This window comes from Argiope bruennichi, chromosome 3 (assembly GCF_947563725.1).
Source record: "Argiope bruennichi chromosome 3, qqArgBrue1.1, whole genome shotgun sequence".
In the NCBI taxonomy this organism is placed as follows: Eukaryota; Metazoa; Arthropoda; class Arachnida; order Araneae; family Araneidae; genus Argiope; species Argiope bruennichi.
This window is the reverse complement of record NC_079153.1, coordinates 14,676,830-14,704,641: the sequence shown is the minus strand read 5'-3', so window position 1 is coordinate 14,704,641 and position 27,812 is coordinate 14,676,830. Positions and strand designations below refer to the sequence as shown.

The 27,812-nt window shown below is 31.3% G+C and overlaps 1 protein-coding gene across 1 annotated transcript; it reads right to left on the bottom strand.

The window, feature by feature from the left end:
• Nucleotides 1-225: 225 nt before the first annotated feature.
• LOC129962568 (uncharacterized) lies at nucleotides 226-15,219 on the bottom strand. Its single transcript, XM_056076334.1, has 4 exons — nucleotides 14,697-15,219; nucleotides 11,746-14,485; nucleotides 9,717-9,906; nucleotides 226-342 (listed from the first exon to the last, which is right to left on the bottom strand). The coding sequence occupies exons 1-4, from the start codon at nucleotides 15,217-15,219 to the stop codon at nucleotides 226-228; spliced, it is 3,570 nt and encodes a 1,189-aa protein (XP_055932309.1).
• Between the last annotated feature and the right edge of the window lie 12,593 nt (nucleotides 15,220-27,812).

Below are 27,812 nucleotides of genomic sequence, written 5' to 3'. Positions count from 1 at the left end.
AATTTTGAAAAAAAATCAGATCACTATTTAGCTTGGAAAACTGGATTTCTTCTAAATTTATTGACAAACTCAGTCCTTAAGATTATAGCCAAGAATAAGCGTATTTACAGGTTCTTCTTAGTTCTAAATTAGAATCCAGAGGATGAAAACTGGTCTGAAAGAAGGAGCCTTAAGCAGTATCGATAGGATTTGTTGTTTTCTATTACTGACTTTATCATAATCAATCTATGTCCCTGGCCAATACTCTGAACTAGAATCCTCTTCGAGGTGGCTGACCTCTAGCCACTTGGTGGTCAATCTCTGATCTCCCTCCCCAACTTCAACAACACCTGCTATACTGTTCTACGAAGAACAGGTCACCACTTAGAGAAAATATTCTCAAAATTAACTATATTCCTTCAAATATACGTTCCACATCAGAAGAAAGGTAAACACTTTAAAATATTTGGTAAAAGACTCTCAGTTTTCAACATTATGTCTTTCAGTGTTAAAAGATTTTTTGGCACCGTTAGTACTGTGTTAGACATTATTTTTATCTTTTAGAATCTTTTTTAGTTCTCAGACTTCTATACATTTCTTCAAATAATGATAAGCTGTTCCTATTCCTCAACAGATGCATTTATTTTCTCTTAGGAGTCAAACGTTACCGGAAAAATCCTTCTAAGAAATAATTTGGAAAATCATTACTATGCGATTTTAAGGAAATCACTTTTATCATTAAAATTAAATCATTAAATCTTGATCTTTTAAATAAAATCACTCGGATGATTATTTCCTTTAGATCTTAAATCTCCCCAACTTTCAGAAACTTATTTTCTCAAGAAGTGTAATTATTAAAGAAACATCTTCTTTTTATCTCTAATATATTGCAAGACAGTTTGACAGGATTTCCATTAACTAGAGCTAGAAATAACATGATTAAATATAAATCAAAAGAAGTGCTCACCTTAAGAATTTCGTTTTATATTGAGCTTAGTAATTTAGAGAGGAAAGTTTCAATGAGTATTACGTTGGATTAAATTTTGAAACATTTTAAGGGCTCTATTTTGTTTTATTCGCGAATGTTAAAAAAAATCAATATGAGTCATTACACCAGCTACCAAAGTAGGATAGTCCTTAATATACCATATATCATAAGATTATTCATAATATTATAATATATCATAATATTATTCAGTTTAATTAGAACTTAATAGTGAAATTTATTTTCTTAATCATAATTTGTTTAAAATGTAAACATTATGCTTGCATTAAGATATTCATATTTCAAAATTTTAGCATTAAAATGACAAAGTAAAATTCTTTTTTAATCAGAAATATAAAATATTTAGCTCATTATTATGCTTTATTCGCTTCTTAGGGAAACACGTTCGTGCACTTACCCAAAAATAGCCACTGGCTTAATAATTATGATTTCATAAATATTGAAATAACTTTGAATATATATATATATATATAATATTTACTCTATGGATATATTGAATAAAGACATACGCTATGTTTGGACTCGGGTAAGATGCAAGCCTCTCGAATCCACTCTTATTTCAAAATAAGTTAATTACCAGGGAAGGTTGAAATGGGGCACCAGTAAGTTGCGCGCTCCATAAATCCATGCCTGCATTTTTTTTTTTTAAATAAACCCAAACCTGAAAATTTTGGAAAATAAAAATCCGTATTTTTGTCATATGAAAAAAATAAATATCAAAAATTTTAAGTTAAATAATGAGACATTTTTTCACCATTTTGAAATTTTTTGCGGTCATGTAATTTACTAATTTCAAATCAACTGTTAGACGTGCAAATTACCACTTTTACAAACTAAGATATGCAACTCATCTATACCTTTATGTTTGTACAATTTGTAACCATATTTTGTATATGGATACATCTATATTTATGATGTATACAAATAAAAAAACTGAATCACCAAAATATTTGGTACTCTATGGATATACAATCTCCTGAATTCATAATCTTCATATTTTGCTGATTAATAATATGAAAGATAAGTAAGGCTTTAGGGAAATTTTGTGATTAACAGTTATATTGATCCTTTTTTTTTTAGTTAAAAGTATGTAATTTCTTAACATTGTAAAAACAAATTATTCTGGGAAGCCCAAGCAAAATGTGTCTAGTGAAATGATGTTAAAGTAGAAGAGAGAGAGAGAGAGTTAATATAATGCTCTTTATTGATATTGAAAAATATTCGCAAAATTGGACATTTTTTTCTAGACTAGAAGTGACAGTAGTCTGTCGTCAAAAAGTTGCGATTTGTCCAAGGGAGAGAGGGATACTGTTTGCCAGACTCAATGGCTCGACTTTCTAAACGGGCAAGGGATGTGTGATTCCCTCAAATTTTCGTCCCATCTTTGATTCACTTTTAGTTCAACACTCCTTTAATAAAAATAAAAGTATTGCAGAAAAGATTTTATATGTATTGTTATATTTTTTGTGTGTTTCAAAAGATATAATCAGCACCATCACCGATAAAATCAGCCTCAAATCCTATAATTCTTCATTAGAGCAATTTTAAATTTGATTCTGACGCAAAAAAAATTCGAAAATATGAACCAGCGGTCAAATTAGAAATTTTTAAATTCATTTACGATAGCAATTATACCCCAGCAACATTTTTAACAAATATTTCAAAAACAACTGAAATTACTAGAGCTTATTACATCTGAGTTTATTGGAGCGTATTACTGGACATCTGAGATTACTGGAGCGTGTACAATACATTTAAATGTGGTATAAGCGTTTGATATAAATATATACAAATAGATAATATCATTTTTCATTTATTCCATGACATCAAATATAACATTTCGCATTAAAAGAGAGAAAAGAATTGTACTTTTAGATTATAATGTATATATATAATATATATTTTAAAACAAGTAGTCAAATGGACAGATTTATTCTCTTTAATTGGAAAATGTAAGAAACCAGCTGAGAATGCAGAAGGCTTTAATAACATTAGATAAACTAAATTCGACTTTTCGGATGCATTTTATCAAACTTTTCTTCTGTGTGCTGAAAGTTCCATTCTTTTGGCATGATTATAAAATACCTTATATTGACTATTACATCAATATAAGATAGTTTACGATGTAACTACGACGTTATTCCATAGTTTGAATATCGGACAATGTCATGAAGATATCGTCATATTGTTAAACATTCTGTGATGATAGGGTACATAGGGCTTTGAATCCTTTTCTGCAGAACCATAGTACTGCGCATATAATTTCTAATAGTTCAAAATACACATTTTCATGTTCATGTTAAAATTAATAGAGCGTATTAAATTTAAATCAATTTATTTATTTTCTGAAATGCATCAACAACTCGAAATACATAGTATTAAAGTTGTGATCTTGTTTTCGGTTAGGAAACATCTTGCTTCTAATCAAAAACCCGATGTATATTCTGCAAATGGATTTAAATTGCGGAATTTTGTATAGTACAACTTTCTTAGTAAGGCTTTTATGACTCAACATACTAAGGCATTACGTGGTTTAGTTCGACTCAGTTAACAATATGTGTAAAGTAAATTTCACAATATCTCTTGTAAAATGTAGAAAAAAGCTGTCAATAGGGTGAAATTGCAAAAGTTCTCCCTACATGATAATTTTTCCTCCAACAAGAAAGCGCATCATTCCTGACGGTAGGAGCATACGCCCTCCTACAGTTATTTAAATATATATATATATATATATATATATATATATATATATATATATATATATATATATATATATATATATATATATATATATATATATATATATATATATATATATATTTCAAACTTTTCGACTTATTTTATTGTTGCAAGTTTTAAGTCACTATTTAACATTTTTGCTTCCATATCCCGCGATATATTATCATTTACAAGGTTAAATTGAATTGCATTCTAGTTTTCAAAATTATCAATAAATTATAAAAACCTTTTATTTCCTTGGTTCATGAAAGTCATTTTGGATGGTCTATAGTGTTTACAGACACTATGGAAATATAAAAATTCTTAAATCTTGTGAAGTTTCTAATATTGATTTGAATAAAACTGCAGTCGATAGAAATTTATTTGTGTACGATGCAAAATTGCGTTAAAAAATTTCTCTGCATTAAGAGTTTTGATACGTGATAACTTTAGAATTTATTTTAAATATTTATTATTTTAGTAGTTTGTTATAAATTTATAAGTTCTCTAAATACTGATTTTTAAGAACGGTTTTAATGATGATATATTAATTAGTTAATTTTTCATGAGTAATAAGTATGAAAAAAATTGCATTCCAATTAACGCTTGGAAAAGTTGTTAATTAACGAGCAGTCTTTCAAAATTTCTTAAATAATTCATAGTTGTGGCAATTTTAATCTCTCTTCAACCAGTATAACTTGCCAAGTCCATGAAATTCTCGTACTTAGGAACATTTATATATTACTTAATATAAATATCATATTTAGCTGCAATAAATGGGATATTTATGTAAGGAGAGCATTTACGAGAATTTGGTTCACGATTGTGCTTCGCTCTCAAGTTTAATTACACCCCGCAGCCAATATGTCAGCAGGAGATGCAAGCTATCGAAATCACACATCAACCAAGAAGTACTTGAATAATTCTGTTTAAGTGTACAATCTTAGGATAGAACTCATAAACGTCTTTCTTCAATCTCTACGTTTTCAAGTATATCATGCCTCAAACTATTACGTCACTGATAGGTTTTATTAATTGTATATTGCGGGTCTATTCAATATATACTATCTCTAATGAAACTCGACACTATAAATACAAACTTGCATATTATTATGAGTAAAACGAAGGCAGAAAATTGGTTTCAATTTTAATTTTGTTTAATCTGTGAATATATTCTAGAAGAGGTGTATATATAGTTTTAAAATATCCAAGGAAACAAACACTGTGCGTGCGCTTCAAATATATTCAATATCCAACTGTTTAATGTTTACATTTTTCGACTCTTTCATACTTCCCGAGAATATAAATCGTTTAGATGGTCAGAGCAAAACATGAAAAAGTCTTTAATAAAATACCATGCTACGAAGAAAAAAGCACAAAGAAGATTTAAAAAGTCATAATAAATTTTCTCTTTATCAAGGAATGAAAAATTGCTTGAGCAAAAATGAAAAACTTTTACACCCATATGTCTTTTAGATATGCTGTAAATAAATCAAACCTAAACATAAATTATTATTTTTATATATATTCAGAAATATAAATGAAAACTGCATGAACATAAATTTTGTTTATCTGAGTCCAATGCATGACTTTTATGAAATAATATAGCATAAATTATTTCAAAATATTTATATACAAAATTTCTTATATATACTATAATATTTGTTTTTAATACACAGAATTCACTCTGATAGTAATGCAACAGTTATATCTGAAACCTTTGGAGATAAACACGTACTTCCAGTTGGAAAAATCCTCTGTATGACATAAAAAGTTGCATTTTATATAATTTAAATCTATGAAATTATGCTTGAAAAAATTTCGTAATTTTATTGAGTCGCCTTATCTTACTTGTGTCTTAGGTACGTAATATATAGGGATTGCAATACCGGACCAAAATTTCAATACCGGTATTCGGTATTTTTTAGATCTTAATACCGGGATACCGGTTTTAATACCGGTATTAGAAATTTTAGAAAAAGAAAAAAAAAACACTAGTTTTACGAGAGAGTGTAAATATCACAAAAAATAATATGTAACTTATAAATTATAACAGTATATAAAGAATCACAAAAAAGTAAAGGAACAACTTATTTATTTAAATCACAAAAAAAAGTGTAAATATCACTATTCAGTCTGTATTACTATTACAAATTTTTGAAATGGGATCTTAAAAAACACAATACATCAATTGTACTGTCATTAAGCCTGAAAATTATTTTTGTGTAAAAATTACCAGCTGTCGAAACGCTCTTTCGGCATCTACGCTAGTTGGTGATACTGTTAGCAATGCGCGATATATTTTTTTCAAGTATTTACCTCTAAATCAATCATCTTCAAATAAATCGATTTCTCATCGGATGCTTTTGGATATAGCTGATTTCTCTATTATATTTTGGCTCGTTGAAATTTTTTTATTTATCGCTCATTCTAATTTTTGTTCAAGAGACAATTCTTTTTCACTATCGACAGTAGTGACATCATAATCTTTGATAATTGGACCGAATTCTTCTGAATGTGGATAGGTTTGTGGGTAAAAAATTTTAAGAAAATTTACTCTAAACTTAATTAGATTTGAACTGGTTATTTTCTTTTTTTCTTTTTCATTTTCATTTTAAAAATCATTATAATTATGTAAATACCATAAGACATTTTCTATTTCGGTATGCCTTTCTTCTGTGCGATTTTTCAATGTAATATATAATTATATAGATAGTGATGTGTGCTGTTCTTTCAGTGACTGCTACATGAAATTTATTGTTACATTAGCTGTTATTAGAATCTCTCTGACATAATGCCTCAATAGTCAGTTTTATTGGAAGTAGAGCTGATATAGTTCTGGATATTAAGTCGAATTCACTATCTGAAAAAATAATTTACAGGTTTAAGTAAAAATAATTTACAGGTTACAGGTTAATAATTAGGAGTAAACTATTCCAACGTGTTTTAGAATCTAATATTAACATATATTCTGTTTTATTCTCAGTTAGTATTATTTTAGTAATATGTCCTTCTTTATAGGGGAACGTTTAAATATCTTAAAAATTTTTCAAACTTTATAAATTATAGGATGCAATTCTTGATGGGATAATATTTCAACCTCATTAGCAATATCTTCTTCAACAATTACATTGTCATTATCTTCATTGTCAATATCACTCTCACTCTAACTCTCTTCAATGTCGGAATCCAAAGTTTCTATACCGACAGTATTTGGATTCTTCTGTTCTTTATTTTTTTGGTATAATACATCTATTACTCCTAATTTAATTCCATGAGCATAGCACAATTGCTGATTTGCATCAATCCACTTTCTAACTTTTTTCATAACTGTTGCTGCATTAGTCATTATGGATACAATATCTTCTTTCAGGGATAATCCATGTTTCGCTAATTTAGATTTAAGCAATTAATTAAGCCATTAATTAGCTAATTAATTTCGCCCGTTAGGGAGACATAAAAACAAAAACGCATACTATTTTGTTATGTTGGCGATCCCTGAACATATAGTGCAGACAATTTAAAAAATTTCCAGTAAATACCGAAAAACCGGTATTTAAACTTGTGAATACCGGTATTACAAAACTGTACAAATGGCTCAAAATACCGGTATTCGGTATCCCGGTATACCGGTATTGCAATCCCTAGTAATATATGTCCTATGAATTACATCATATTATTATGCCTTAGTATTATGTGTCCTGTGTATATATGCACTGTGTTTTAGTGCCTCTTATTTAGTAAAAAAATTTAACACACTAATATTTTAAACAAAAACACGTCATCTACCTACCACTAAAACTGACCAACTATGAAGCTTTTAGTATCTCTATATCAGACGATTTAAAACCAATTTAATGACGGCTTTAAGAAAAACAATTTCTTCGAGGCAGCAAATGATTGGTGCTAAGTAACGAATTTCAAATCCCCACCATTTGTTAAGTTTTTTTTTTTTTTTTTTTTTAAATATTCGTGTGTCAAAATAATTTACTGAGAATTCCCGTAGGAGTTAGGAAGAATTGTATAAAAATATCGATTTTGTAATTTTTTTAATATGACATTTATTGATTGTCATAATTTAAATACTTTTCGTTATTCAAAGTATTTTTTTTTGTTTATAAGCAGATATTTATCTCTAATGGTTTATAAATTAGCTTTTAGGCACAATTATGGCTGTTCGAAATAATATACCTAATCTAATACAATTGATGCAATAAAATAGAGTACTACAATAATCTAATACATGCATTTCAAACAATTTGCAATTTGATATTTGAAATAAAAATACATCACAATAAAAGGAGTTGATTTTTATACATACCAAAAATTATGATTTTTTATTAATTATTAAATATTCATACTATAATATACTATTTTCTACTTTAAACTATATAAATGAGTAGATCGGCATGTTTGTGAATAAATGAATGAATTTGTTATTCGAATATAGTTATGAATGCAAAGATGCAATCTCATTGATTCTTTCTAAAACTATTTAGTGGCTCTTTTAGACTATTTCGAAATTTATTTAAATTATTTCTTTCAAAAATCCACTCAAAGTATTTCTTTTAAATCTATACAATCGGCGAAGCATTCTTAAAGTTTTCTGTTAATGCTTAATATATTTTCAAATCCAAATTTTAAGTATTCTAATTAAATGGAATCTACTTAGTTAAGAAAGTCTTTAAGAACACAGAACTTAAAATCATTATTGTAATAATTATTTACTTGAAAGTTAAATGAAAGTACATAAGGTTAATTAATTAATCAAATCAGAAGATTAAATGAATAAAACGTCTAAGCATTAATGCGTATGAAATCCCTTTGATTAAACAGCCGTTAGATAAATCCGGTAATTCTTAAATTAACTCTCATATGAATATTAGTCAACTAAGTAGATATTCTATTAATACTAATAAAGTGGAAATTAGAAGCTAAGACTCAGATAAAAAAAGAATATCAACATTTGCATTGATTTTTAAGGTTTGCTTTCGGTACAATATGAAAATAATTGTTAAATAATGAGCATCAAATGCTTTTAACATTTTTTTCGTTCAATTATTATAGAATACTAAACATTATTAAAAAGGTACAAAAGTCCTGTGGCATATCCAGTTTTGACAGATTTTATAATATTGAATGTGAAAATTTCATTTAATGGATTAGAATTTGAAAAAAATTACCATAAAAATAAAAATGAAAGATGTACTTAAAGTTAATAAAACTATTTTTATTATTAAATGCTTTTAAAACTGGGCTTCAGTAAATACTATTTTCCTTATTATATTATACTTAAAATTAATTATTGAATACAAAATTTCAATAAATCCTATGAGTATGTCATGGAAATATTCAAGATAAAAATGAAGATAAATTAAACATTTTGTACAATTTAATAAATATTTGAAAGACGAAAAATTGCTATATTAATTATAAAAGGAAAACTAAAAATGTTTCTCAAAACAGGACAAAGACCTATCTCAATATGTAAAAGGAAAAATTACTGATAAGTCAAAGTCACCTCCAAAGTTGTAAAGAATTTTCTTTTAAAATCCTAAGATGAAGTTTGCAGAATCAATTGAATAAGAAGGTTTCCATGCACATATTATAAAAATTAATTGTTAAAATTTTAGTTAATTTGTTCGCAAGCTTTTTCATGTTCTATTTTTCTTTGAATACTCTTTTCCTCAAAAAAAAATGGTTTATAATAATGTCGATAAAGTATATGTCAAAATCGATGCCATTCCAGACCAAAGTCTGCAAGTCAAATAAAATTGTTTTATAAGAATGTGATATATAGGGTGATCAAGAATAACTGGAGGTGTTCGGGCCCTGCAGTGTGTGATGTACTTGACGAAATGTAACAAAATTTGGCCACCATGCACATTAAAGTATGCGGTTTATATTTATCAAGAAAAAAACATTACCATAAAATACCGCAAGCGTATAATAAGTGGAAAAAAATACATAATTGCCAATAGAAACAGTAAATAGCAATACACCAATGAAAAACGTTTTTTCTAGCAACTTGGCTAGCAAATTTCAGGATCTTACGCAAGATCTTCTGCATCGTCGACAATTGAGTATGTGTTTGTCGTGATATTGAACGTGAATTGCTGATAACCTGCTTATTAACTATTGTCTGATCCATAACTGCAGTTGCAACTTCTTGAACTTGTCCCTGCTTGATAACTTTACTTGGCCTGGTTGCATACCATAAATTCCTGTTGATTCAAAACTTTTAACCATTCTTCGTAAGTTAGTTATGGTCATCGGTTCTCTACGTAACTGTTTGAACCGCTTTTTTAATGTCAGTGCTGCTCTTCGTGAATACCGCTTTTTTTCGCCGGTATTCACGAAGTACAGTGTCGGCGCTGCCAAGCTTTTTTATTAATTCTTATTTCTCATCAGAAAAATTAATAAGGCAAAGACTGCCCTTTTACTAAATAAATGTAAACGATAATAATTGGCCTGACACCATATTTAAATTTTTTGATAACATTTAATTGACGTAGGACGAAACATAACATATAAGAACACTATTACAAAATTTAGTACGTTAACATCATAGAGCTTTCCAACATCCATCTCCCTCCTCTCTTGGCCGCGTCTCCCCCGCCGTCCTTCTTCTCCACACTCTTCCCTTCAGTTCGTTTTTTGGTTCTAAACATCCGCAGCGCCCTCACACGCCGCCCCTAAGAGAAAAACTGGTCTTCAAACGGCAAAAGTTTTTCTCTGATTCCTTTGGACAAAGTTAATAACACATAAGGAAAAATAACTAAACGAAATAAGAACATCTCATCCACATATTGAAATAACAATGAAAGCTCTGAATATATATATATATATATATGAAAAATAATTAAACGAAATATGAACATAGCATACATATATTAAATAAAAATGAATACATATATTGAAAACAATTAAACACAATAAGAATATAGCGTACATATGTTGAAATAAAAACTGAACAAAACATACATTAACACAATGGATATTGAGAACTAATTTTAACAAGAAAAAGAACTAATGTTTAGTTTGTAGACGAGATAAAGCATCAGCGTCTTTGTTTAAGATTCCAGGACGATGAGTAATTTTGTAACTCCATCGTTGCAAAGCCAATGCCCACCTAGTTAATTTAGGGCTTTTTGGAGTTTTTTCAATTAAGTATTTTAATGGATTATGATCAGTTACGATTTCTACCGTAGTTCCATGCAACCATTTATCAAATTTTTTAAATCCAAACAAAATGGCATAAGCTTCCTTTTCAATGGTTGACCAATTTTTTTGAGTTTTGTTAAATTTTTGGCTTACAAATGCGATGGGTTTATAATTTCCCTTTCCATCTTTTTGGGTTAGACAACAACCAACCGCATAGTCAGAAGCGTCTGAGTGAATTTCGAAAGGTTTACCAAAATCAGGGGCATTTAACGCTGTCGCCTCACATAAAGCTTTCTTCAATCTAAAAAACGATTCTTCTTCGCATTTTCCCCAATTCACATCTCCTGATTTTTTTCCCTTTGGTTAGTTCAGTTAGAGGAGTTGCAATTTCCGCATAATTAGGAATATATGATCGATAAAAACCCATTAGTCCTAACACAGATCTTACTTCCTTTTTCGTCTTTGGCCTTTCTAGTCGTTTTATTGCCGCAATTTTTTCCTCGTCTGGTGCATGCTTACCTCCTCCTATCTTATGGCCTAAAAATTGTAGTTCTCGGGCCGCGAAAGTGCATTTTTTAAATTTTACAGAAAACCCTGTCTTTTCTAATTCCTGCAATACCTTTCTCAGATGAATTAAATGTTCGCTCCATGTTTTGGAGTACACTATTATATCGTCAATGTAAGCTTGAGCATAACTAGAATGGTTTCGAAGAACACTATTCATTATTTTTTGGAATGTACCCGATGCTCCCGATAGACCAAAAGGCATAACCTTCCACTGATATACTCCGTTATGAGTAGAAAAAGCTGTTAAAATTTTGTTCTCATCATTCATTTTAATTTGGTAATATCCCTTTAGCAAATCTAGACAAGATAACCACTGAGCCATTCCCGCAGTAAAAACTAATTCTTGTGTATCTTTCATGGGGTAATTAGGAACTTTTGTTACAGCATTAAGAGCTCTATAGTCAATACACATTCGAATGTATGCGTCCTTCTTTGCCACACATACTATAGGATATGTAATGTCTGCATTCGAAGGTTCAATCAAGTGTAAGTCCAACAGTTCTTTCACTTGTCTGTCAACCTCTGCTCTATAAGACATTGGAACACTGTAGGAATGCGGTTTCCGTCTAGTAATATTGGGCAAAAGTTCAATCACGTGCTCCCCTATTGCAACTGGTTGCACTGGTCTTTTGAATAAGGGTTCAAATTCTTTTAATAATTTCTCCAATTCTGTCTGCTGCGTAGTTAATAAGTCAGGTGAGGCTACGGATTTTACTTCCTGCCAAAAGGAGTCTTCTTTCAATGGAGTATTTTCGATGTCACCAAATTCTTCTTCCCCTTCGAATATGACATTCACACTTCCGGAGCTAGCAATAAATTCTCTCATTTTATTTTGATGCACATGCCTCAGACTACCATCAGGCATCTTCACTAAAAATGAATGTTCATTCTTTCGTGATTCGATGGTACATGGAACTTGCCATCTAGCTAAAAGCTTGTTTCTAGAATCAGGTAATAGAACAATTACCTTGTCTCCTGGATTAAATACTTTCTTCGTAGATCTCAAATTGTAATAACGAGCCATTCTTTCTTGCTGTACTGTTGAAATCAATTTTGCTTTCTCAGCTGCGTCTTCTAGCTGCTTCTTAAGCTTTTCCATGTAAAGAGGTACTGGAGTAGTATCCAACTGCAAACCCTCTTCATCTGCCACCCAAGTGTTCCTCAGAATAGATAAGGGTCCTTCTAGTTTTCGTCCATATAACAACTGAAAAGGTGCTACGCCGGTCGTGCTGTTGGGGACTTCTCGATAGGCCCACAAAATGAATGGTATTTTTGTATGCCATGTACGTGGCTCTTCCAAAATGACATGATGTAGCATGTGCTTTAACGTCTGATTAAATCTTTCTACCAGCCCATTCGACTCTGGATGCAATGGTGTCGAAAATCTTGGGCTGGATCCCATTCTTTTTTCAAACTCTTGTGTCAAACTAGCATTGAAATTAGTCCCATTGTCTGATGCTATTATATTAGGCACACCTGTCCGCATGAAGATGGTTAACAGTGCTTCACATGTAGCTTTGGCAGTTAGACTGGTCAGTGGTACTGCCTCAGCCCATCTCGTGTGTTGGTCAACTAGACATAATATATATCTGTGACCTTTTGCACTTGGCGGATCTATAGGTCCAATGATATCGATGTTTACAACTTGGAACGGCAATTCTGGTCTTGCCACAGGAGTAATTGGTACTCTGTCCTTTTGATTTATTCGCCTTGTCAACTGACACTCTTTGCACTGTTGAGAAAAAGCTCTGACATCTTTGGATATTCCATGCCAGTAAAAAGAATACCTTATTCTTTCAGCAGTTTTTCTTGCGCCCATGTGACCTCCAAATACCGAACAGTGAGCTAAATTTAGAACTTCAAGTCTACGCTTCTTAGGCAAAACTAGCTGAGCAACGGACTCCCCTAAAACTTTTTCTTTGTGAAACAAAAATTTATTATGGACATAATATCCTCCGGACTTTTCATTTGCACATTTTCTAGCATATTCCAAATCTGGACAATCCACTTGATCTTTAAGAAATTCGTCCGACCTTGATTGTTCTTTAGCATTCTTTTCTGAATTTTCCACAGATAATGCCCTTATTTCTTCACTTCCCAAGACTGGGTTATCATCACTTGTTTCATCGACGATTTCTCTATCTTTAATTGTCTTCGGTTCTGTGTCCTTTTCGGAAATATCAACGAAATAATTTTCTTGAACACCCTGCAGCTTGTCCCTTATTTCTGGGGGCAACAGTACATCATCCACCAGAGTAGGAGCAACTGCACACAGCACTTCTTGGTGAATCATGTTCCCGTCTTCGCCAACGATGACACCCATTGGAATATTGACAAGGGAACATTTCTCCGCTGGACCAAAAATGCCTTTTATATAAATTGAAGCCTTATCTTCAACAGGAAAATCAGTCAATATATCTCTTCTGACTACAGTTATTTCAGTGCCAGAATCAATTAAAGCTGTTGCAGGCTTTCCATTCACACTTATACGTATCTTTTCTAGATTACAAAGACCTTTATCAAGAGAAGGTCGTCTGTGAGACATCACTTTAGCCACTACTGCCGTTTCCTTAGTTACCGGTTCTGGGTCCACGACAGTTCTGTGAACATTTGCCTTTCTTCTACTATCTTGATCTGAGTTCGTCTTTAAAAGTTTGGGACAGAACTTCTTTACGTGACCATCCACTCCACAGAAATAGCAAGTAAACTTTGGACGGTTTTTTGGTTCGTATCTATTCCGTGTGAAACCTTTATCTTGCTTCATCTGTTTAGGACTATTATTATAGTCTCTGTTATCACGGCTAAAGGCGTTATTTCTAACATTTACTTGTTGATGTGCCTTGGGATTTGGATTCGACGGTCTCCGATAAGGTTTTCGAATACACTCGTACTCGTCTAGCTTGTCTGCTAAATCTTGGGGTTTGACTAATGTCCCCCATACGTCAACAAAATGGTCACGAACCTCTTGTGGAACTCTCTTCTTTACTTGATCCGTAATGATCAAATCTTTCAGTCCCTCCAAATCTGTGACATTCAAAGCACTTATCCAGCCTTGAAAGTAATTTGTAACTTCATAAATGAAATCTTTCCAACTCTTCTCTGGATTTCTTTGGTGCTGAACAAATTTCTGCCGAAAACCTTCAGCATTCAATTTAAACTTCTTCATCAAGATTTCCTTCACATGTTCAAAATTAAAAAAATTCTTCTTCTGGAATTCTTGCGATCAGTTCCACTATCTCTGCAGGCATGAGAGGTATTAAACATGACACCCAGTTTTCCTCGTCAATTTTCAACCTCTTGACTTGTCTCTCAAACAATGACATATATAAGACAATGTCACATTCTTTTTCGTCGACTTTCGGCATGGACTTGGAAATTTCTATCTGCGGATTGATATGAAATTGTCCAACACTAGCTGAACTAGCATTAGATGCAGCCATTCCTGCTTCTATTTTTTTCTTTTCCAATTCAAATTCCATCTCTCGCTCCCTTGCTTCCATCTCTCGCTTCCTTGCTTCCATCTCTCGCTTCCTTGCTTCCATCTCCATCTGCAATTTCAACTCGTTATCTTTCTTTGTTGCTTCCATCTGCAATTTCAACTCTTGTTCCTTTCTTGTAGAGATTATTGTTTCTAGTAAAGTTTTCACAAATTCTTCTTCATATACCTGACTGCCAGTGATTAATGTTTTTAGCCCATATACTGTCATATCAGATTTCGGTTCCTCCCCCATTTCAGTTGCCAACACTATAAGATCACACTTGATACCCTTTGCCAAAAACGCCATTATTAAATAATAATTCTGACCCGAAAATAGAAATTTACCCTGTTTCTTTTGAATTATACAAATTCTTTTTTTTTGTTGTTGTTGTTTTAAAAACGCGCAACAAGAATTCTGTTACTGCGGAGATACTCTTTACAATATTGAAAAAAAAATACTCAAATGAAAATAAAGTAAAATAATAATAATTGCTAACAATATTATCTTGATAATTTTTAAATTCATAAAACTTATTTTAACAATCTAAAATGCAAGTACATGTTCCAAATAATTTGTTTTATTTGAAACCATTTCTTAAAATATTAAACATAAAATGGTTTATGCACTTGCGACAAACTTTTTATAATGTAACACAAATTAACTTTTAACAACTTTTGTTGTTGTTCTATTTCACAACAATAAAATATAATCTCTAATACAGCACTCCCTTTATACTTATATCAATAAAAAAAGAAAATGCAAAAGTAATAAATCTTCCATTAATAAAGATCATTCATATTAAAATATTTAACCAGAATTATTTATTTGAGCTATAGTCCAATGTTACGAAACAATAACTGAAAGAATTTAGTACATAAACAATCAAAAAAATGAAGAGAGTATTAGAATGCTTTCCCGAATAACAGCAAATAGTATTAATTCTAAGAAATATCCTTTTAATAAAAAACACAAACGGCATAAATTAGATGATAAAAAAAAACCCAAAAATCTACTGTTTCCATTTACTTATTTCTTGTTTTCTTTTTTTTTTTAACTGCCGTCAACAGGATTCATAAAACAAGAATGATTTATCCGGAACACCGGAAATGCGTATATCAATCAGAAAAGTATTATTTTTAAAATATCTTTCGTTCGGAATCGAAACGAAAGTGTTACTGGTAATTATTTTTCAACTAAAATACAGAATTATCAAGCACAAAATTCAATTAAACATATCACTTATTTACTAGAATACAGAATAATCAAGCATAAAATTCAATTAAACATATCACTTATTTAAGACAACAATCAAAATAAATTCTTTAATGTCCAGAATATCTGAAAAAAGAACATAAATATCAAAACAAGTGAAACAAAAACTCGTAGAGCTTATTATTGTATTTTCCAAGAATTAATTCCTTGCAAGGTTTATGGAACAATTACTTTATTATATATTTAAAAAAATATATCAAAAGAACAACAGTTTTATTCTTATAAAAATAAAGAATTTATTATAAAATGATATACAATTATTTATGACAGCATTCACCCTTTCAAAACGAAACGATAGTGTGCACAGTTGTTCAGCTCATTTCTTGATAGAAATAAATTTTTAACACAGCATGTTTCAGTTTTATTTTTCTAAAAGGTACAATAATCAACTTTTTTTTTCTCTCTTTATTTTACTGACGTAAACTATATTTAATCATCGTAACCACTGACGCGGTATTATCACTGACGTAACAAATAAAATGGCAAGTTCCTGGCGGAACAAAGTATAAACTATAATAAATTAATACTTATTTGTGCTGTAAAGATATATTACCAACATGTTAGAAGGTGACACAACATGCAGAATTTAGAAATCTGGATATCACTGGCGTGATACAACAACTTATATTCCTGACGGAACAAAATCACTGACGTGATACAACAACTTATATTCCTGACGGAACAAAATCACTGACGTGATACAACAAATTATATTCCTGACGGAACAAAATCACTGGCGTGATACAACAAATTATATTCCTGATGGAACAAAACTATATCTTTACATGCGCACCAAATCAGTAAACATTTAGCTTACCTGAGTTCCTTTAGCTACTTCCGTAACTTCCTTCATTACATACCTGGATTCGGTGGGTTAGCTCGATTTCCTTCTGGATCAGCCGGAAATATAATAGACACCTTCATTAATCCAGATCCCGTTCGCTGCTAACAAGATGTCGGCGCTGCCGAGCTTTTTTATTAATTCTTATTTCTCATCAGAAAAATTAATAAGGCAAAGACTGCCCTTTTACTAAATAAATGTAAACGAAAATAATTGGCCTGACACCATATTTAAATTTTTTGATAACATTTAATTGACGTAGGACGAAACATAACATATAAGAACACTATTACAAAATTTAGTACGTTAACATCATAGAGCTTTCCAACATCCATCTCCCTCCTCTCTTGGCCGCGTCTCCCCCGCCGTCCTTCTTCTCCACACTCTTCCCTTCAGTTCGTTTTTTGGTTCTAAACATCCGCAGCGCCCTCACAAACAGCACTGGTATTTTCATCTCGTCGATAAAACAGCTTGACTAAAAAGGCGCCTTCATGTAGTGACAAGTGACCTTAAGAAACAAGATTGATAAACTGCTAAGCCTTAAATTATACAAAGTAAGAATATAATTAAATCAATCAAAGGAAGATATCTTTTTTAATGTTTCGACTTATTCGACTTGGCGCAACGTTTTTTTCGTGCAAGTCCAAATTATTTTGCGACCTTTTACTGACACCAGGCTGGTTGAAAAGTACCATTTTTGCATTAAATACTCTAAATATATATTTTAAACATTTCTTTTTAAAATACTGTGACTTAGCTTAGAAAAAAATAATCTATGTTTTCTGAAATACATAAATTTTTACATTTAGCAAAGATCAAATTCATTTCTTTAATGCTTAATTTTATTAAAATTCCCTTCATGTTTTTTTTAAAAGTAATGCAGATTATCTCATCGTAGAAACATGTACATTTCCATCTGTTTCATTTCTTTTTTAAAATAAAATTCAGACACGATGTTATGTTAACATGAGACATAATTATTTTTCTAAGAGAAAAATATTTCATCAGTTGTGTCTTTTCTACCAAAAGACCCAATAAGAAAATTGCTTCAGAACTATTTTTAAACAACAGCAAATAAAGATAACTTTGAAAAATATTTTTTTTCAAAGTAACTACTGTCGTTATTATAAAACTATTCTATTTTTTCTGGCAATTTAGCATGCCAATTTTCCTTAAAAGCAATATATTTCTTTCTATTTTAGCATTGCAATTATCGTTAAGATAAAAATAGAAGATGTTTGTACTTTTCTTGAACAAAATTTTCGAAATGTGAGCATTACTATTTTTCTTAACTGGATAAAGTTTCATGCTTCTCTGAATTTATTATTTTGAAATTATTTTCGATAAATAAGACGGCAAATCTACAAAAATAAATTATGCCGATTCTACGTTCTTTCTCTTTTCCACATTTTTAAGAACACTAAATGAAAGAAAATTGCAATTTAAAAGAGTTCTAAATTTGGAATCGTTTAGTTTTGTAAAATAATATATGATCCACTTGCTGTTTTAAAGCTTTAAGCGCAGCATTTATGCCGATGATTAAAATGTATTAAAATTATTCATAATAACTATTTGAAATTCATAAACTTTTCTTTTTATCAAATACATTACGCAGGGTTTTACAATGAAACTCTAAATGTATACTTTAATTTTATTTTTTGTTCGCTAATGATAATGTTCTGAGAAATTTGAATATTTATCTGTCCTGAAAATTCATATAATATAACAATTATGTAAATTTAGACATTTCTGAAATCTATGAAAATTATTATTAAAAATATGCATAAAAATAAGTTAAACGAAATTCTACATCGCATTTATTGATATGATCAGCAAGTATTCCAGAAAAGAGAAAGGCTTACCAAAGAAATTCCGAACTAGTAAATAAAATATTCTCATAAAAAAATAATTATTTAGTGAATATATTATTTATTGTTATAAGTACTGTTATAAGTACTGTAAGTTATAAGTACTGTACTATTAATGCTATAAGGGGTTTTTGGATTTTCTTCAAATAATTGAAATTAAATTACTCTATTTTAATATTTATCTGTCAGTCGAAAAAATCCTTAATTAAATCTTTTTTTCTCAGATCAATTATGAGAATTGTAATAGTAAACTTTATAGTATATTACGTTTTACAATTCATTTCCTGAAATTGATATTAGTATACTGAAGAATGTTTACTTTCAATAAATTTTGAAATGGCAAGAGTTTTTTAATAGGTTTTGAATAGATAAAAATTGGCAAATAATTGTATGAGAATGTAAAATATTTCTTAAGCAGTTTACCACTTTTTGTGACATTTTGATAGAAATATTTATGAAAGAAAGGTGCTACCAGAAAGGCTACGAAATCAGAATCAAGCATTCTCCCTACATATTCCAGTAGATATATACGTATTATGAAAATATATCTTCATTTAGTTTGAGGTGGCATATGCTCTGCAGTTATTGCAACTTAGATGTAGTAATAGTGAATGTTTTCTGACGTGTATGTCACAAAAGCCTTTACTTAGTTGACAATAACATAAAAAATCTGGATGAAGAAATGTATTTTTTTTTCTTTGCACAAAAGCCAAGAGACGAAATAGAACTATAGATTGGAATTTTCTGTCAACACGTCTTCATCAAAGTATTTCTTAACATTTAATGGAAATAGTCTGAAAAGTCTTCAAGTGTTAAAGGAAAAGATGATATTCTTGCAACATCGTAGAATGCTAAAACTTACTGTTTTTTTTTCCATCTCTCTCTGTTTTTAAAAGGCCATAAATGATACATCTTTATTTCCACTTGTATATAAATACAGAAACTCGGAAAACAGAAATATAATTTGTTTTTTCTCTTAATAGTTCAAATTTAAAATTTTATTCTCAATAGTAAATTGAGAAATATTGAAGATTAAGATCCAAATGAGATGAATACAAATCATTTTAAAGACGCTTATTTATTTTGCGATTAGTTATAAATTTACCATGTATCAAAATTTTAAGCTGTTGCAATTAAATTAGAATGTTCATCATTCATGCAGACTAGTTTTTTATCAATACAGCAGAAACAAATTCAAATCAGGAAGATTTTTTTTTTTTCGTATTTTATATAGGAAGTACTATGGGCTCCAAATGTACTCGTTAAACCGAAATTAAATAGTCCCAATTACATTTGATAACTTATAATAGGCTAATTAATTGATTTAAAATGAAAAATATATTTTCTCTTATGCTCTGCTATATCTCAATACTTATATTACGGAGTCAAAGGCATAACCACATTTAATTGCTGAAAAAACACTTGCAACTTTAACATGAATTTAATTTGCTAAAATCGAGTGAAACTATCAATTCAAATGTGAAACATTAAGAGAAGCGTACTGATCAATAATATTTGTTTTTTCATAAATTAACTGGATCCAAAGTAAATATATTGCATTTAAAATGCTAAAATTTATGAGAAACATATTTGTGAACGAAAAACTAAAGAAAAACCTTAGTCTCTATTGGTCCTAGAAAATCCTCTTAAAGAGTTCAAGAAAATTGACTCAAGTGCGCTATTGTATTAAAATATTTTCACCTGCCATTCTCGCTCGATGTTTTATCGTCTGTTAAATGTATGGCTACTTCATTTGTCTGATTATTGAGAGGAGTCTTTTCCCTCTTTGGAATTTATCAAAAATATAGTTTTTGAAGAATGAGACTTCAGTTCCCAAATCTTTTCATTCACGTACTTTCCTATCGAACGCGAGTTTGAAAATAACGTCACAGAATATACGGAGATGTTTGATAGTGCCCCCCCCCCGATTTCCTTCTTGGTTTCCTTCCTTCGGCTTTCTTAAGAAAACGAAGTCTAAAATACCTGACCATTTTTAAAACTGATTACATGAAAATAATACATTATGTAAAACTGACAGTTAAAATATATTACAATTATTTGCAAGAAGTATTTGTTTCTCGAGTCAGTTAATGTATTTCAGATATAATATTTATTAAAAAAATTATTTTATTATAATGACTTATTTGAACTTTATTGCATACTTTATTATAATTGCATTTGAAATATTATTTCAGTATATAATTATTTCTTTCCTTTCGATCCGTTTGTAGATAGCTGGTTACTAGGGATTGCAATACCGGTATACCGGGATACCGAATACCGGTATTTTGAGCCATTTGTACAATTTCGTAATACCGGTATTCACAAGTTTAAATACCGGTTTTTCGGTATTTACTAAAAATTTTTAAAATTGTCTCCACTATATGTTCAGGTATCGCGAACATAGTAATATAGTATACGTTTTTGTTTTTAAGTCTCCCTAGTGGGCGAAATTAATTAGCTAATTAATGGCTTAATTAATTGCTTAAACCTAAATTAGCGAAATATGGATTATCTCTGAAAGAAAATATTGTATCCATAACGACTGATGGAGCAACAATTATGAAAAAAGTTGGAAAGTTGTTTCGTGCAAATCAGCAGTTGTGTTATGCACATGGAATTCAATTAGGAGTAATAGATATATTATACCAAAAATATAAAGAACAGAAGAATCCAAATACTGTGGATATAGAAACTTCGGATTCCAACTTTGAAAAGAGTAAGAGTGAGAGTGATACTGACAATGAAGATAATGACAATGTAATTGTTGAAGAAGATATTGCTAATGAGGATGAAATATTAACCTATCAAGAATTGCTTCCTATAGTTTATAAAGTTCGAAAAATTGTTAGAATATTTAAACGTTCCCCTATAAAAAGGATATATTACTAAAATATATACTAACTGAAAATAGAACAGAATATATGTTAATATTAGATTTAAAAAACACGTTGGAACAGTTTACTCCTAATGATGGAACGATTTTTGAAACTAATAAATCAATTCCAAAAAGCAATAATCGGCTTAAACATGTAAATTAATTTTTCAGATAGTGAATTCGACTTAATATCCAGAACTATATCATCTCTACTTCTAATAAAATTGACTATTGAGGCATTATGTCGGAGAGATTCTAATTTATTAACAGCTAATGCAACAATAAATTTCATGTTGCAGTCACTGAAAGAACAGCACACATTAGTATCTGAAGAATTATATATTACATTGAAAATCGCACAGAAGAAAGGCATACCGAAATAGAAAATGTCTTATGGTATTTACATAATTCTAATGATTTTAAAACTGAAAATGAAAAGAAGAAAAGAAAATAACCAATTCAAATCTGATTAAGTTAGAGTAAATTTTCTTAAACTTTTTTCCCACAAACCTATCCACATTCAGAATTCGGTTCAATTATCGAAGATTATGTCACTACTGTCGATAGTGAAAAGAAATTGTCTCTTGAACAAAAATTAGAATTAGTGATAATATAATAATAATAGAATAGAAGTTTTGAATTTTAAAAAAATTCAACGAACCAAAATACAATACAGAAATCAGCTATATCCAAAACCATCCGACGAGAAATCGATTTATTTGAAGATGAGGGATTTAGAGGTAAATACTTGGAAAAAGTATATCGCGCATTGCTAACAGTACCACCCTCTAGCGTAGATGCCGGAAGAGCGTTTTCGACAGCTGGTTATTTTTACACAAAATTATATTCCAGGCTTAATGACAGTACAATAGACGCCTTATGTTTATTTAGATCATATTTCAAAAATTTGTAATAGTACCACAAACTGAATAGTGATATTTACACTTTTTTGTGATTTAAATAAATAAGATGTTTCTTTACTTTTTTTGTGATTATATACTGTTATAATTTATAAGTTACAAATTATTTTTTTGTGATATTTGCACTCTCTAACAAAACTGGCAAATAAACAAATTAACACCTGTGTTTTCTTTCTTTTTCCAAAATTTCTAATACCGGTATTAAAACCGGTATCCCGGTATTCAGATTCAAAAAATACCGAATACCGGTATTGAAATTTTGGTCCGGTATTGCAATCCCTACTGGTTACCAATCGGACAAGACTGGTCTGAGCTAACTTTATTTGCAATAGAAAACTTGTATATACAGAAATAAATATTTAAAAATAGTCTTAAGTATAAAACAAAAATACGAACAATGCGATTTGGTTACAAAATAATGGTAAGAATGTTTGCATTAAAAGTATTGGCAGGGATGTTGTGCTGCCACATAACCCCTCCCCCTCCTGGAGGAGAGAGAGTTAGGCGTGGAAAAAGTCAGTAAATCTTGCGTTTCGTCCAGAGCAAGTAGTAACACTGGATCTTTGAAGATCAGGCTTTTCAACAGGTGCTGCTGAACCTGGAGTGTCGTCAAAAATTATCTAAGTTGGCTTGATGCGATATACGTTTATGCGGACTTTCTTTGTGCCAATGCGCAGAAGGAATACTTTTCCCAGGACGCTACAAAAGGAGAGAAGGACCCGAGTAAGATGATTGCAAGGAATTTCAAAGAGAGTTATCACAGAGCATAATAAAATCGCAAATTCCTAAATCCTTGATGATAAACGGTGCACCACATATATGGCGGAAAGCTGAAACAGGATGTAATTTCCCATGCAAGTCCGGAGTCTATCAACGAAAGTGGATACGTTGATTGGCTGCATTTCAGTTGAGATGGGAGAAATAAATTATCATGTTAGTCATAAGGGTTTGCTATATGCAAGTCAGCAGATGATGTTTGAAGAACCTCCTTGTACAAGCTACTACCGAGCAAAACGACGTGTTGTGCTTCGAGCCAAGAGGAATCGGGATGGCGCATCAAAGATGCTTTGAGTTGCTTATGAACACGTTCGGCCATTCCATTTGGACACAGATGATAGCTAGGTGTCCGGGAACGCGGTAAAATTACCAAGATATTTGAAAAGCTAAGACTCGAATCCGTAGCCTTGATCAGTCTTGATGATATCAGGTCAACCAGAACTGCTTATCCAGCTGGTAAAGTTTGAGCTACCTCTTCTGCAGTTATGGATTTCATAGGCCATGTATTTTCCCATCCGGAGAAACGGTCGATGGCTGTCAGGCAGAAACGATAAAAATTTGCAGGAGGTGCGATGATGTCATGCGAACGTGATGGAATCGGACTGGGATTAGAGCAAACCTCTGAAGTGGAGAGGAGTCGAGTCTTGTAATTTTCGAGCGTTGGCAATGTAAGCAGGCACGGCATTCGCTTTGGACTCTGGTCTAGACAAAACAGGTGGAAAACTGAAGAGCAGTGGTACGTGAACCAGGATGGCTAAGCCCATGCAAAGAATGAAACACCTGACGACGTTCAGAAGCTGGTACAAAAGGTCTTGGGTGACGTCTGAACCAGGAACTTGAATTCCCTCCAGATGTAAAAAATTATTGTTCGTTTGCAAAAGTAATAGGTCTTGGTCGCTCGCCCTTTTGTGCCTCCGCAATGGCTTTAACGTTCACTGATGGCGAAGCAAAGTATACGAAATGAGAAAGAGCATCAGCAACTTCATTTTCAGAGCCAATAATATGTTGAATATCTGTAGTAAACTGTCCAATGAGTGACAATCGGTTGGACTGTACGTGTGGAAGCTGTTCACGGCTTTGAAGAGATGCGTAGTTGATGGGCTTATGATCGATGTAGATCGTGCAATGTTGAACGAATGTGAAAGATGTGACGAAAATGCTGAACTGCATTGTAGATAGCGAAAAGTGCTCTATAATAGGTTGGCCACCGAGACAGATTGTGTGAAAGTTTTTTTTTGGAGAAAAATGCAAGCGGCTTCCATCGGCAAATGAATAAGTGCTGCACCCACGCAATAGTCCGACGCTTCAGTGAAATGTCCGAAGAGAGCATCAGGAGACAGGTGCGATGAAAGCGTTACGCCGGTAGAATGCATCCTTGCACTTTGTAAATGCTGCATCAAGTTCAGGAGTCTAAGTCAAAGGTTGGGAGCTTCGGAGGCCTTAAAACGCTTCATGGAGCAAGGCTTGATAACTGGCAGAATCTGGTGAGAACCGGCGGTAAAAATTCACCATACCTAGAAAACGCCGTAAGTCCCCTGCAACTTTGGGGACTAAAAAATTCCGAAGATCCGCGATGCGATTTCGAAGGAGGCGTATGAGGTCAGCGGATACTTCACGGCCAAAGAAAGACACACTTGTTGTACCAAAGACACTTTTGGAAATAGTCAACAGGAGGCCATAATCCGACAGTCGTTGAAAAGGGATACGAAGGTGTTATCTGAGCTCGTATTCATTTGATAAGAAAACGAGTATATCGTCAACATAGGCAAAGCAAAAGTCCAAGTCGTGTAGTACTTTGTCGACGGAGCCCTGGAAGGTTTGTTCTTTCCAAACGCCAAAACTCAAGAACTGATACTGGAATAAGGAGGTAAAACTGATATAAGGAGAAAGGAGGTAATTTTGGCGACATTCGATAAACAATGGGCATATCCGTTGAATCGTTTTCGTCATTGGGAGCAGATGCATTTTGCAGCTGCTGAATTGTTTCTTGCACCTTCTCAATTTCTTTTTTCAAATTCTCCTCTTCATTCATGGTGAAATTAGAAGTAGTAGGCAAAAAATCGGACTGTTGCCTCGAAGCGAGACGAAGTTCAACTTTTCAGACTGTGAAAATGCCAGAGATGGTGACCCTGTAGGTTTAGATTACGGAATGACAGCGGCGTTAAGGAGCAAAACCACGAGCGAAGACTAGTAACGACATCTACAACGACAGGAACCAATAGCGACATCTACAGCAGCAGAGACTGGTAACTATATCCACAACGATAGGAACTAGTGGTGACATCTACAGCGGTGGAAAGTAGGAACATCCAAGAACGGGACACACGTCAGGCACCACATTCTTACAGCAGAAGCGGTTAACCATTGCAGGTAGCTGGTTACCAATTAAACAATACTGGTCTGAGCTGGCTAACTTTACTTACAATCGAGGCTTATATATACAAAATGAATATTTAAAAATAGTGGTAAGTATAAAACACAAATTATAAACAATACGATTTGGTTACAAAATAGTGGTAAGAATGTTTCCACATGTGTTATTCTTTTCAACCATTTTATTTTGTGCACGATAGAGCAGAATATCTATTTTATGTCCCTCTGCTAAATATTCAAATTTAATAAAATTTGTTTTGACATTTTTAATTCCTTTTGAATATTTTACTTTTCATACATTAATATTTTTTCTTAAAACAGATTTGCATTTACTTTTAATTCTATTATTTAATTAGCTTTAGTCATTTACAAAAATAGAAATAATCAATGGGTCTTAAATTTTTATATTGCATTAAAATATAACAAATTTGGCTGAAAAAAATGATGAATATGGGCTGAAGACTTCATCAATTATTCATCTTCAAACAGGTACTCAGAAGAACATGGATTATTTCTCTTATTTATGCTCAATAGATGGCGCTGAGATCGTTAAATTTAAATAGTATGATGCCGATGCAATTTGACAAAAAATGTGGGGCTTTTTCAGCTTTTAAGGGGGGGGGACTTCAAAATGGATAAATGCAACTGCATTCAGTGGCTAAGTTTCTTCTTCATCTTTTGATTTTAGTATACGTCATTTCGGAGAATAATTAAATTATAATTATATGTTCTGATGGCAATTATTATTATTTGGATTTGGATGTTTTTATTAGTTCATTCTTATTTCTTGTCTAATTTTCTCAAAGATGGTATTTTTCCTGTGACTGAATTTAGCTTTAATTTATTCGATTTTTATAAAAATTATTTGAACTAGTTTGTTCATTAAATTAATAAATTTGCTTATTTGAATTTACTATTTGTGTATTATATATATTACTACTTTTTTCTCTAAAAACCTCAATTTCTTGGGATTTTCGAGTCAGGATTTGTCAACGAAGGATTTGTTACGAAGGGTCACTTCAAAGTGACCCTTCGTAAAGTCTTCATGTCGGATTCATCATTTTTTCTTAACTCTATGGCTGTGTAATTCTTTAAAATCACTCTTTAGATGAGATGTTTGCAAATAAGCTCAAATATTTTTCAAAGAAAGTGAATTGATACTATATGTTACACGATAGTAATATAATAAAAATCTGTACTTTGTAATTTATTTTTTCTTAGTTTTAATCATAGGATAACTGAAATTTATTTTCGTATGAGTTAGGCTATCAACGCCTTTCACTAAATATGTCTAATAGAACAGTAAACGCGAGGAAAAATTTAGATTGTGTATAATTTTTTTCCAAGAGTATATGCAAAATTCAGGCAACATGAAATATAATTCTTTTCTTCACATAAAGCCTATCTTTTGCATTAAAAATTATTATCTCTAACGATTTAGAGGTAAGACATTGTACCTAAATTAAATTTTCCTGCTTACGGAGTTCTTTTCAAAATTATAATAAATATTAAATAAAAAATCCATTCCACACTTTACATTAAATATGGAATATATATAATTTTTTGTTATACGTGGCTTTGAAAACTTCTCTGCTATAAAAATGTGCTTTCAAAAATATTGTAATGAAATGTTTCTTTCTAAAGAATGACTTTACAATAAAGTCATTCTTTAGAAAGAAACATTTCCCTTTAACAATTCATTCCCTGGCATCAGTCCTTAATCACAATGTCATTTCTATCTAATTTAAGCTTGTACGATGCAATTATTTAACTCAATTAGGTTAGGTAAATATTTGGATCTAGTGGACTGTGACCCTCTATTTGTTCGCTCAGTTTATTGGCTAAATAATATGGAATGCGTTTGTTGAAAAAATCCCCCTTGATATTTGATTAGACTGAAAAACAGAAACTGATCCATTGACCACGCATAAGAGTTAAAAAAGTATGTAAGCTGCAAATTAATTAAAGTG